This window comes from Leptonychotes weddellii, chromosome 6, assembly GCF_054177405.1.
Source record: "Leptonychotes weddellii isolate Sample4059 chromosome 6, ASM5417740v2, whole genome shotgun sequence".
Classification (NCBI taxonomy): Eukaryota; Metazoa; Chordata; class Mammalia; order Carnivora; family Phocidae; genus Leptonychotes; species Leptonychotes weddellii.
This window is the reverse complement of record NC_138374.1, coordinates 26,140,163-26,153,935: the sequence shown is the minus strand read 5'-3', so window position 1 is coordinate 26,153,935 and position 13,773 is coordinate 26,140,163. Positions and strand designations below refer to the sequence as shown.

General features: G+C 39.4%; 1 protein-coding gene across 1 annotated transcript in view; it reads left to right on the top strand.

Annotated features, from left to right (window-relative positions):
• Positions 1 to 2,797: 2,797 nt before the first annotated feature.
• The window catches only part of ENTPD7 (ectonucleoside triphosphate diphosphohydrolase 7), a 41,172-nt gene continuing 30,196 nt past the window's right edge, over positions 2,798 to 13,773 (top strand). The window contains exons 1-3 of the mRNA XM_081823647.1: positions 2,798 to 2,913; positions 3,165 to 3,267; positions 4,361 to 4,543. Of these exons, the coding sequence (XP_081679773.1) occupies positions 3,260 to 3,267; positions 4,361 to 4,543 (191 nt within the window). The 5' untranslated portion in view covers positions 2,798 to 2,913; positions 3,165 to 3,259. The remainder of the gene's footprint in view (positions 2,914 to 3,164; positions 3,268 to 4,360; positions 4,544 to 13,773) is intronic.

Sequence of the window (13,773 nt, the reverse complement as noted above, 5' to 3'; positions counted from 1 at the left end):
GAGACCCATGGGCGGGGGGGGGGGGGCAAATTTTGCTCTCCTACAGCAAAAAGGAAGTAGAAGGAAGAGATTCTAAAATGACTTGCAAATTTCTGCTTGGGTGAATCACAGGGTAGTTGATCAAAGTTGGGAATATGAATGGAGGAGGTTTGGGTGGATAAAGTAAGAGTGGCAAGACAATGAGTTTTGTCATGGACAAGGAGGTGCCTACAAGGCACATGAAGAGAGGTGAGTAAACTTGGAAAGGAGAGTGAAGACCACAGTACTTCAACTCCTTTAGAGGTTAAGGCAGGATGGAGTGTAGAATGAAGGAGAACTGAGGGGAAATAAAGTGATACAGACAACTGATACCGAGTGTGGGGCTGGTATGGCTGATTTTGCTCAGAGCTGGGTAGAGTCAAGGACTTCTTGAGAAAATTGTAAATGTAATTGTAGATAAGGCTTTGAAAGGCAGTTAAAGACCAGTTTTGAAATATGGATTTCTGTAATTTGTTTCAACATGTTGAGAGTTACAGCAAATGAGATGGGGAAATGATCTCAACCTACTTTTTTTGGCCTCCTGACTGGAAACCTCAGAACTCACCCTGTGAGCTGTTGTTATTCAGATAAGCATTGCAGGCTTCTGTAAAGAATCATGTTTTACAAATTCCTGAATGCATATGGACTTATTGAAGAAAGTATTATCCAAATGCAATGGACAAAGAAAGTATAATGAAGGGTTGGGATTAAAATATGGGTTTCTTTTCTGTTTTATAACAGTAGTTATAAAATGTAAGTTGATGCTTTAATGCACCTTCAAGCTCTAAGTTAATACAGTTCATAAATCACATGAATTAAGTACTATTTAAAACATAAATAGGAATTCTATTTCCACTCAAAAACACCCATTAAGTGGACTGAAATATACATAGGTTAGACAGAACTCCACAGTTGGCAGGCAACCTCAAGAATTAAAAAAATATATATATTCCAAAACATTTGTTGAGTTTTCCCCATGACTACCTGAACTGAGCTCTGGAATAATATAAACACCTGATATTTGTATAATTTTGTAGTTAATCCTAACTTTATCCAACTATTCTACTCAATGTGATTTTGGGGGGCCCAGATAAAATATAACACTGAAGTAGAGTAGGGGTTGAAGGACAAAGAAGAACAGAACACTGAGAATCGATGGAAAGTTAGAAAGCCCATTGAGGCTGGGAGGGGAATGGAGGGAAAAAATAATAGTCGGGAGAGCCTGAACATATAAACTGGACAATGTCAGACCATATATGATGATTAGAATTGTGACCCATGACCAACTAGGCTGCCCACAGCCTAGTGCTCTCACTACTGGTCACTATCAGCTTCCCTGCCTTCTAACTCAGGACCAACCAGAGAAAGCCAAATATGCTCCCCACAAACAATCACATAAGATGCCCTGCTCCTAGTAAGCCCACCGCCAGCTTCCCCATGCTAAAACTCTCAAATCAGGGCATACATGAAGCCTTCCTTCTCCCCGCTCCCCCAGTTAAAGCTTTCCCATTCCCCTGACAGTCTTTAGGTCTCTGCCAGATGTAAGTGTTGGTGGTTGACCACTTTTCTATAACAGGTGTAGAACAGATAGCCTCTTTTTGATCTCATTTGGGTGGTCTTCATTTATTTCTACATTCATTCACTTATTTATCATACATTACCTGTATTGTATGCACTAGACAGTACCCAGCATTGCTGTGGAAGATAGTCCCTGCCCTCAAGCATATTCTGTCGCCAGGGACAGACACATAAATTGTAATTCAATATGGTAAGTGAAACAACAGGCATATATGACGGGGTTGTAGGGCAAGTAAAGTTTTTAGGGGAGGTGACCCTTAAGCTAAGTGGTAAGGAATGAGTATGAGTTGGCTTGGCTAAGAGGCTGGGAAGGATATTCAAGGCAGATGGAAGGGTGGAGAAGGCGGAATGGACAAAGCCTAAGAGGGCAGAAGCCACAGATGTGCGTTGTTGAAGCATAGTAAGGGGGCTGAGGAGCAGCAGAAGATGCTGCATGGGTGGGTCCTGGATCGCCATGTAAATGCCACGTTTGTAAGGACTTGGACTTTATCCTGTCCAAATGGCACCCTCCTGGAAATGAGAGAAACGGCTGGTGTAAGCAAGGAAGGAAAACATTAAAGAAACATTACTTTTGCATTTATTACTGTAAGGTCCGGGAGGGCAGGGACACAGCGGCTCACGTCTGGCACACAGCAGACATTCAATCAATGTTGAACGAATACTATAAGCGCTTCGGTGTAAACGATATTGTCCCCCATTTATGTTTCTCTAACAGGACAAGACAAGGAAGCCGGGACATAAGTCTGGGAGGCTATACGGAAGGTTTGATTCTGGCGATCAGGGTTGGTGGACACAATACCTCTGATAGGTTGTGGGCAAGGGATGCACTTCTCTCGCGGCCACTGCAAGACTCACCCGCCGGGGCCGCTCAGTCCTGGAAGCAGCAGCGTAGCAAGCAGCCAGCAGAGAAATCGCGCCGCCGAGAGGGCAGCGGGCGCAGGGCACCCTTGCACCGCTTCGCACCGCTCACCTGAGCGCCTACAGCTGGCCCGTCCAGGCGGAGCTACGGCACGACGCCCTTCCGGATTGGACGCGCTCGAAATCCCGGGGCGGGCATTAGCGGCCGAACGCTCTTGGGGATTGGCCACTCTGGCGAACGGACGTGCGGACGACGGAGCTAGTTCGCCGGCGGCCCGGGCTGGGTGGAGGGTGGGCCCCTCTCCGGGTCTGCCGTCAGTCATTGGCTCCCTGCGGTTTCCTTGGGGACGTGGCGCCGCCGCCCGCCCAGGCCTCTTTCCGGCTGGGCTAAAGGCCGCGGGGGGAAGCGCTCCGTACCCAGCAGAACGTTGCCGAGGGAGCCTGCGGGCCGCTCGACCTGTGAGTGCGAGCGCGGGAGGGCCGCGGGGCTGGGATAGGCGGGGAGGGGAAGTGGGCACCCCCACCCCGCCACCTGGGGAGCGCCGGTGCCTCGAGAACGCCCGGCTCCCGGAGAGTCGGCTTAGCGTCAGCTGGGCTCCGGAACAAGAGCGGACGCATCTGGAGTGGGTGGGCGCCTTGGCCTTCCCTTGGAGGGCTTGTCCTGTGGGCACTGCTGGAAGTAAGCCTGAAATCCAACGAACTCTTAACAGGCTGCAGACTTAGGAGATGCCTGAGACAAGGAGACCAATTTCTCAGGGCAAAAAGAAAAGGAGGTGACAGGCACTGAGACCACTGAAGGGATCCCATGGCTAGGTAAGGCTGCACATTTTCTCCTCAGCTTGGGGCTCAGTTGGGGGTGGCAGGTAGGTGGAGGGGCCCTGGGATGTTTTTACAAGTGAGGTTTGCCCTAGTGCTGCTTCTGGACTTTGCAGCTTGGTCGGATGGATGCAAAGAAGATCAAAGTGACATTTTTTTTTGAAGGCAGACACTATAGTTTCTGGCTCGTAACCCTAGGGTGATGGAGTGAATGAGTGCTTGCTGACATCTGAAAAGTGCTAAAATGTAATGTTCTTTTAGAAAGCTATGTGCTTTTTGAGGAGGTTAAACAAAGATTTTTTTTTTTTTTAATGAACTTTGAAAATAGGCTGAGGTCCTTTTGAATCAATATGGAAAGTGAACTTCATAGTTGAATATGTGTATCCATACATTGTGATGCTCTGAAACTTTCAGAAAAGATTAATGTGGATCAGTATGTACCAAATGGAACCGTTGTCAAATAGAGTAAGTGGGGAAAGATGTAGAACAGTAGATACAGTGTAAAACCAGAGGAATGGAGATACACATATGTATATTGTCATATATTATATACATTTATGCTTGTGTAAACATGGAATATCCCTGGGAAAATACATAGAAACTGTGGTTGCCTTCAAGTGGGAAATGGTGGGTTAAGGCAAAAGACTCATTTTCCACTGTATCCTTTTAAACTGATTTTTTCTTACCATGTGCATATATTACTTATTAAAATATTTTTTTAATTAGTTAAATAAGTATTCTGACTATCCGGTTTTTTGATGTCATTCTTGATGGGAATGTTGTAGTTGCTCTGATTCTTCAGTGTTGTGAGATTGACCGGGGAGACTGGTGATCTTTTCATAAACATGAGATTAACTCTTTCAGTTATACCCAAAAGTGCAGATATTGGGAAAAGAGCAGATAAGGCTTTTCTGATTTATAGAAGCACCATGAACCATATAGGTTCTTTTCTAAAATTTGACACTAAGAGAACATTTATAGACTTCTGGTGGCACCTTTATTAGGAAGGGCTTTAATCCAGTTTAAGAACCATTTTTTTTAGCACCAACTGTAGAGACTTTTCATACTAATAATGTTTGTCTCATTTCAGGATCAGTTTTTCCTACCTCTGCCCAGCTTCCTGGTACTTCACTGTGCCCACAGTGAGCCCATTTCCACGTCAGCGGGTGGCATTCCTAGGACTCTTCTTCATATCCTGTCTCCTTTTACTTATGTTAATCATGGACTTTCGACGTTGGGGTGCTTCATTACCACGAGATAGGCAATATGAAAGGTGAGTCAGCTTTAGGTCACTTTGATCAGACTTGGCATTGAAGTCATAAATATTTTGACATTTAACACACTACTACCTTTGACCCTTTGGGGAATACTGCACTTTTATTAGTAGAATTGCATGCCACTTATTACATAAAGATATTAAGCCCCATTTTGGCAAAGTTCACTTTTGATTTAGGAATGTTGATGGTGCATTTTAACCATGAAAGGATCTTTCTATATTCTTGTTTTGGTGGGCTGACTTATTGAATGCATAAATGTTTAGCATTATTATGTATTCTTGATGAATGAACCCTTTATTATTATTAAATGATTCTTTTTATCCTTGATTGTATTCTTTGCTCTGAAATATACTAGTCTGGTAGTCTGGTATTAATATAATTAATTCAGCTTTCTTTTGATTAGTGTTATTGTTATAGATGTTTTCCCATCTTTTTAGTTTTAGCCTTTATGTCTTTATATTTTATATCTATCTAGTCTTTTTATAAGTAACTGCTTTTTATCCAGTCTGACAATGTCTGCCTTTTATTTGAAGTGTTTAGGCCATTTGCATTGCATGTGATTATTGATTATGCTTAGGCTTAAATCTATCTTGCTATTTGTTTTCTCCTTGTCACATCTGTTCTTTGTTTGCTTTTTCTCTTTTTCTCCCTTCTTTTGAATTGAGTACATTTTTAATATTCCATTTTATCTCTTTTGTGGGCTGAGTAGATATAACTCTGGGTTTTTTAATTTAAAAATTTTTTTTAATGGTTGCTTTAGGGTTTAGGGTTTATAGTATACATCTTTAACTTATCATAGACTACCTTCAAGTAATATAATTCCTCTTTCCACATACCTCTATCTCTTCCCCTCAGCCTTTGTGCTATTGTTTTTATACATTTTCCTTCTACATATGTTATAAACTCCACCATATATTGTTATTATTTTTGCTTTTAACATTTAATTGTCTTTTAAAGAGATTTCAAAAATAAAAAAAGGCTGATATATTTACCATTTCTGGGCCTCTTCATTCCTTTGTATTGTAGTTCATATTGCCACCTGGTATAGTGTTCATTTTGCCTAAGGGACTTCCTTTAACATTTCTGGTAGTGTGAGTTTGTAGTTGGTGAGTTCTTTTAACTTTTATGACCAAAAAAGTCATTTTGCTTTCCTTTGAAAATATTCATTGGGTATGGAGCTCTAGGTTGATCTTTTTTTTCTTTCATTACTTTAGAAACAATGCTTCACTGTCTTCTGAAGTGCATTCTTTCTGAGGAGAAGTCGGCTGTAATTCTTACATCTTGTTCTCTGTACATCATGTGTCTTTCCTCTGGCTGCTTTTTACATTTTATCACTGGTTTTAAGCAATTTGATTATGATGTGCCTTGGTATAGTTTTCTTCATGATTCTTTTGCTTGTGATTTGTTGATTCTTAAATCTATGGACTTATACTTTTTGATCAAACGCAGAAAAATTTTGACCATTATTTCTTCAAATATTTTTTCCTGACCTCTTTCACTTCTCCTTTGGTGTCTCCAATCACGTATATATTGAACCATGTGGAGTTTTCTCACAGTTCATTCTTTTTTTTCCCAGTCTTTTTTCTCTCTGTTTCTTTCTGGATATTTTATATTGCTATGTCTTCCAGTTCACTAGTATTTTCTTCTATAAAGTCTAATCTGTTAATTCTGTCCAGTGAGAGCTGAATACCTTTTTTTTTTAAACAGAAAATATATCTGAATTATTTGATGTAGTTTTAATACTTTACCAGTTATGTAGAAGATCTGTATTCCTTTATAACAATGATTCATTTTGCTATTGTTTTTTGAGGTTAGTTTCTGATTAGGCTATAAAATGAAATGATGACATATTGTGTTCATCATCAACATGACTTTCTCTTTGTTGCTTCTGAGACAGTATTAAGGAGACTTTGGGCTGCAAGTGCCGGTCAAACTGACTTAAATAAAAAGAAAGTTTATTGGCTCACATAACTAGAAGTCCATGGGTAAAGGGACCATAAGTTCAACATTGGCTATCAGGATAAGAAGCTCTGTCTCTGTTTTCTACAGCACCAACTTTCTGAATGGTTGTAAAATAGCAGCCAGTAGCCACTAGGTCTACTTGCATCCATACTCATATCCTGCAGGAGAGAAACAGGCCTGCCTTCTATGCTCTTGTGTAAGAATGAAGAGGGCCCTTCCTGGAAACCGCCAGTAGCCCTTTCCTTCAATCTTTTCTGGTCAGAAATGGGACACGTGACCACTCCCCTTAATATTTCTGGGTTGTTCTGTCCCCAGAATTTATTTTCACTTCACTTTTGTCATTCATTCATTCAGCAAGCATTTATTGAGCAACCATTATGTGCTGGGTGATGATAAGCACCAGGACATGGACACTTCGGTACCTTTTCTCAAGAAGTTTATGTTTCCAACCTTTCCTCCCCTAGCAGCTCAATTCATTTGTATTTTTCCTTCTTTCTTTCTGAAGAAGGAACATTTGTTTAGATGACTATAGTTGTCAACAATCGGCCTTAAGCAGCCTGTTAGTTTCAGAGAACTAAATCCATAATGAGTTTTTTTTAATGCTTATTGAGATTTTTCTTGACGCATCTAAGCACAGTTTTCCACTGGAAGACAGCATGATCTAATTATGGAATTCTATGTGGGTTAATATGGCTAGAATAAAGACTATTAGGGAGTGAGTGGTGAGCTGTGTGACTGGAGAGGTAAATCGGGCTGAGCCTGTTAAGTCATTTGAGGGGGTTTAGACACTATCTTAAGGGCAGAGGGAAGGCTTTAAAGAGTAATATGATTGGAATTTTTTTTAAAGATTTTTTATTTATTTGGCAGAGACACAGCGAGAGAGGGAACACAAACAGGGGAATGGGAGAGGGAGAAGCAGGCTTCCCGCTGAGCAGGGAGCCCGATGTGGGGCTTGATCCCAGGATCCTGGGATCATGACCTGAGCCGAAGGCAGACACTTAACAACTGAGTCACCCAGGCGCCCCTGGAATTTCTTTTTAAAGAAAGCTCACTTTAGTGGCATCGTGGAGAAGGAATTGGAGGGGAATAAACATGAAAGGAGGGAGATGAACTGGAATACTCCAGTAGAGATGATGGTCGCCTGAACTTGGGTGAAAGCAGCGATGCATTTGAGGGATATGTGGGAGTTAGAGTGATCTGATATTCTTGTCTACCACTATACCCCAAGTGGTCAGATGTGATAAATACTTAAGTTGAATTAATTGCAACAAGTTAGCTACAAAGCTAAGGGACACACTGTGCCTGTGTGGTTATCTTACCGAAGTCCTTACACCCTGTAATGCTCTGGTTGAGCAGCTAGCAGCCATATAGCCTAGAGCTTCTGTTCTTTAATGAAAGGTTATGTGCATATTGCTACAAATTACTATATATCATTACATTTCACTCCTGGCAGCCCCTGTGAGTCATTTCAGAAGCAAACATTCATTGAGAGCTTGCTGTGTGCTTGACACTGTTGTAGATACTAAGGTACAAAGATGAATAAAACGTGGCTCATGAACTCCTAGAGTTCATAATCTAGTTAGGGAGGCTGATGTGAAGGAAGAATTATTTCCCAATGAGATAATAGTTTATATGTATATCTATGTAGAATCAGGAACTGTACACAGTCAAGAAGCAGAACAAAGTTAAGAATCAGAAATTAATCAGAAGAGGCCCATGAGTAACTGAAGTCGATATTAAGTTCATGAACTAAAAGCGCAGGTATTTTACTGATAAGATAGTCTTTCCCACAGAACCTGTTTGCTTTTATTTTATTTTATTTATTTTTTTAAGATTTTATTTATTTGAGAGAGACAGAGATAGTGAGAGAGCACGAGCAGGGAGGAGAGAGAGAAGCAGGCTCCCTCTGAGCAGGGAATCCGACGTGGGGCTTGATCCTAGGACCCTGGGATCATGGCCTGAGCTGAGGGCAGACACTTAACCAACTGAGCCACCCAGGCGCCCCATGTTTGCTTTTATTTTATACACTGTGTTAATTAGCTTGTTTTTGTCTTGTCTCAGAACACACCAGATAAACAGCAAATTAGATGGTGGTAGTAGGAAGCGTATGCTGGTCAATAGATATGGGCACACTGATAACAACTGTCAATGAATAATATGCTGGCATCTTGACAGTGAGGCAGGAGAGAGTCTTTTATTTGAAATAATCTTGATTTTTCTGTTCTCTAATTCCATTTTCTGCCCTGTAGATATACATCGAAGATAATGGGCGGCATTATCTGCATTTAAAATATTCCTTCCAGAATTTTTTTCTTCCTGGTTGCTAATATTGCTTAAATACTGGTGAGCTCTAGCTGATGACAAGACGATTAAGCAAATAATTAGGAATTGATGGAAATACTTTAGTTCAATAGCTTATAAAAAAATAGGACAAGTGCCTATCGTTGTGATTTTTATATTATATACATATAATATAGTCATATTTTTCCAACTTAAATTGTTCCAGTTTGCCTGATGAAATTGTATCAGTAGTTTGTATTGAAAAAAATATTTTAATTTGAATTTTTTTCAGCCATTGGTGGAACTTAGCATATTTCTTCTGAGGCGATGTGACCCAGGATTTTAGAAGCCTGCATGAGGGTTTTCCCTCTGTAGTTTCAAAACTGAAGAGTTGTATTTGTTTGTTTATTATGAACATGTACCCACATTGCTGCAGGAAGGAGAAAGCAGGTTTGCATCAGAACTAGAATTTAAGAAAAGATAAATTTAGAGAGTGATGGGGTATCAGTAAGGATAGAATCCAGAGCTGTTTTTAAATAGACTTTATTTTTTAGAGCAGTTTTAGGTTCTCAGCTAAATTGAGCAGAAGTACAGAGGTTTCCCAGATACCCTCTACCCATACACGCATAGCAAAGCTATTTTTAAGAATAATTTTTCTTAGATGTGTGTTTTAATCAACTCTGTATCTGTCATGTGCCACATAAGTAGTGCTCCAACAACTTCATCAGACTTAATACATATTTTACATTTATTTATTCATTCATCTATTCACTTATTCAACAAATATTATTATCTACACTACGGTATCCAATAGGGTAGCCACTTGTCACAGTGGCTATTTAAGTTTAAATTAATTAAAATAAAATAAAATTAGTTCCTCACTTGCACTAGTCACATTTCAGCAGCTCACTGGCCACATGTGGCTCGTGGCTATCCTATTGGACAGATGGGGAATATTTTCATCATAGCAGAAAGTTCTGTTGGAAAGTTTTAGCCCTAGGTAAATTGTTAAAATTTATTAATAATTTTTAGTATAAGGGGGCACTTTTAGCATGTATACATATATAGAGTGCAAGACATATGGTAAATTGTTCTTAAATGTTGTATATATTCAATGCATTTCTTCTAAACCTTAATGTTTAGTATTATTCACTTTTTTGTAGCCTCACTACTGTCTTCATTAGAAAGGAAATTTTTGTTTGGTTGACTATTGTTCTGAAGAATGTCTTTGGAAGCTGTTGAAAGGTGGTGCCAGGGCTCCTGGGTGGCTCAGTCAGTTAAGCATCCAACTCTTGATTTCAGCTCAGGTCATTATCTCAGGGTCATGAGATTGAGCCCCGAGTCAGGCACCGCACTGGGCGTGGAGCCTGCTTAAGATTTTCTCTCTCCCTCTCCTTCTGCTCCTCCCCCTCCCAAAAGAAAGGCGGTGCCTTCATGTTCCTTTGTCATCTGGGTATAACTGTGAATGAGAGGTTCTGCGTCACAGTGGGCTCAGTACCGGCCTTCCTTAGGACTTTGAATTCTGTTTAAAGCAAGTTGAAAAGAGACATTACTTTTGGTTAGGATAAAAATGACAAACTTTAAGGTATGCAGATGAAGTTAAGGCTTCTTATGTATAATAGAGCAATTCAGAGATTTTTCCTGGTGAAATTGAAGGCATTTACTTGCATTCTTTGCCATTTATTCATTTATTCACTTACTTGTTCTTTAATGGTGTTTATGGTGTTTATAGTGTTTATAAGCAGAGCTTTAAATTATAAATGCTCCTGACTGCTCTGGTTAATCTTGTTAGGAGATAAGCAGTAACCTTCAAGATGCTTTCCTGTTCATGTATTATTATCTTATGCACAGCTACTTTCCCTATAATTTCATTATATTTGGTTCTGAGCCTTGGATGGAGTTGAAAGAATATGATGACATACAGCGAAATGGTAGCTCCATACTGATGGGGGTTGCTTTAATGGATTTTTGGCGCGTTGCTGAGTTCTGTTTGAACTCTAGAAGTGGTATAATTAGTGTTGATTGTAAGCTAGGTAATGGTTTGGTCAGTTACTGCCCTAATGCTGTTAATGTTTTCAGGGTAATGGCAGTGAAAGCCACTATCTTCCAGTTCTACCTTAGGTGATGTATATATGAGTAATTTTCTTTTCATTGACCCAGCAATGATTAGAGGGAAATCAGGTTTCTCAAATAGAAACCGAGTGTGTATGTGTGTAGAGGGTTAAATATGTGTGATAGTGAATCAGATCTCTCCCGGGAAAGCGGATGTGAGGTATTCCAAAGCTTTTGGAACTTTTCTCTTGGACTTTAGGTCCTCTCTAGGGATTAATTTAGTGTAATATCAGCAAAGCAGGAGAGTCCAGCAATGCAGGTAATTGATCATGATGGCTAAGGCCAGGACTGCAAATCAGAAACGAAAACATCCAAGAAAGGACCATTGATCCATTCATGTCAGGAGCCTGGACAGAGGAAGACCTTCAGGTGTTTGCAAACTATAAGAAGCCTGATTAGATCATTAGAAGTCAAAGTTTCAGAAAGAGGTGATACTATCACTTCCCAAAGGGGAATATTGTTCTTCCGTTACTCATTTGCATTCATGATGAGACAAATGGAGGCTTCCTGCTGACTGCAACCATTGAGCAAGACTCAAGTGGGAAGTGTAACATAAATGCTGTCTGGTCCTACCTTTTTCCCTTCTGTTCAAAGGTCAGCTGACTTTTTCTGCCAATGCACACATGGCTTTGAAAAGCCATTGTAACTTTCTGAGGAGACCAATTGAGTATGTATAGCTAGACAGCTAACAAAGACATAGAGGAGTTAACAACAAACGCACAGCTCTATATTGTGAGCTCTAGGACCAAACCAGTCAGTATTAGTTGATACATATTAGAGAAATGTGAGGAACACTGTGACAGTTTGGAGATCCTGCAGATAAGGTGTTTGCGCTTGAGAAGTGCAGAGGCGGAACAAACAAATATGAAAGAAGGCTTAGGGGCTCATACTGGAATATAAACAAACTGCTTAAAGGGAATAACGACACTCCACATTTTAAAACAGAAGGAGGAGGCCTTTTCAAATCACTGAATATTACAAGAGTCGGCATTGTTGAGTGGAGGCTTTTTAAGAACTGGGAAGCCATGTCAGAGAAAGGAAGGGGGAGAGAGAGGTAGAGAAGCAGATGGATGTTCCAGAGAGAAAGAAGGTCACATTAGAGCAGTGGTTGTCAAAGTGTTTACTGACCCTTGTGAGCTCCTGAGACCCTTTCATGGGGTTTGTGAGGTCAAAATTAGGCGAAAACTGTTTTCATAATACCTACTAAGATGTTATTTGCTCTTTTTTTAATTGCTAAGAAACACATAACATAAAATTTACCATCTCAACCACTTTAAGTATACAGTTCAGTAGTGTTAACTATATTCACATTGTTATTCAACCAATCTCCAGAAGTTGTTCATCTTGCAAATCTGAATTCTGTGCCCATTGAACAACAGCTCCCCTTTTTTCCCTCCCCACGCCAACCCCTGGTAGCTACTGTTCTGTTTTCTGTTTTGATGAATATGGCTGTTTTACTCTCATACAGTATTTGTCTTTCTGTGACTGGCTTGTTTTACTTAGCATGATATCCTCAACGTTCACCCATATTGTAGCATATGACTAAGTTTCCTTCTCTTTTAAGGCTGAAAAATATTCCATTTTATGTATACACCACATTTTGTTTATTCATCTGTCCGTGGATATTTATGTTGCTTCTACCTCTTGGCTACTGTGATGTTTCTTTGCCCTTTTCACTGAGTTGACATTTATACTAGTGATGCAAAGCAATGGGCAGGTAAAATTGCAGGTGCCTTAGCACCAATCAAGATGGAGGCACCAAATTATACTATTAGTTATTGTAGTCATCGTTGTCAAATAGTTATAATGGGGAAATTCCATTTAAGAATATCTTTTTCATGTTTTGTGTGACAAAATTGGAAATACGTATTAAGTACTTCTGATGCACACTGGAGTTTTCTTGAGGAAAAGCCCTTAGGCAATTGTTTGGGTTATGAACCGCTTTTATCATGAAATATTATTTTGACTTGAAAGAATGACTGCCAGAAAAGCTGTGGTTTTCAGACTTGGGTATTTCATAGATATTTTCTTGAAAATGAATGAAGTAAAAGCCTATCACTTTAAGGAAAACAACTATCAGTGTTCATTGTCAATGATAAAATTTGAGCTTTCATCTGAAAATTAGCAGTTTGGAAAATCTGTATCTGCCACTGTGAGTTTGCTAGCTTCTCAATACATAAATGACTTTTTTGATAATATTGGTAGTGATACTAATGAATGTGTGGGTAGGTATTTTTTTTAATATTGAAGAATGAAATGTGTCAATGTTGGGAAGATTTGCATAGTTCAGTGAACCAGTATTTTCCAGTATAGGATGTTACAAAATTATGCAGGGATAAAAGCCATTCAAAGTGCAAGATAGACCAATGGTTAACTTTACAGAGTATGAAACATTCTTAGATAGGGTTTTAGATTTCACTTTGCAACTAACCTTTAAGAAACTTCACTTGTTGAGTTTTAGTGTAGTATTAAAGAAGAACATGCACAGTGATCTAAATGGGCTCTTAAAATATTCCCTTTTGCAATAACATGTCTCCGTGAATCTGGATTTTTTTCAAATACTTCAACCAAAACAACATATTGAACAGATTGAATACAGAGGCAAATATGAGAATCTAGCTGTCTTCTATTAATCTACACACAAAAGAGATTTGCAAAACCGTAAGGCAGTGCTGCTCTTCTGTTTTTTTTTTGTTTTAGAAAATAGTTATTTTTATAAAATATATTAATATGTAATGAGTTTATTGTTATATCTAAATTAATAAATAAATACTAAAAATATTTCTGTTTTATTTTCTAACATGGTAAATATAAATAGATGTAACCCATATATATAAAAAAAGCTCTTTTGGATCCAATAATTTTTAAAAAT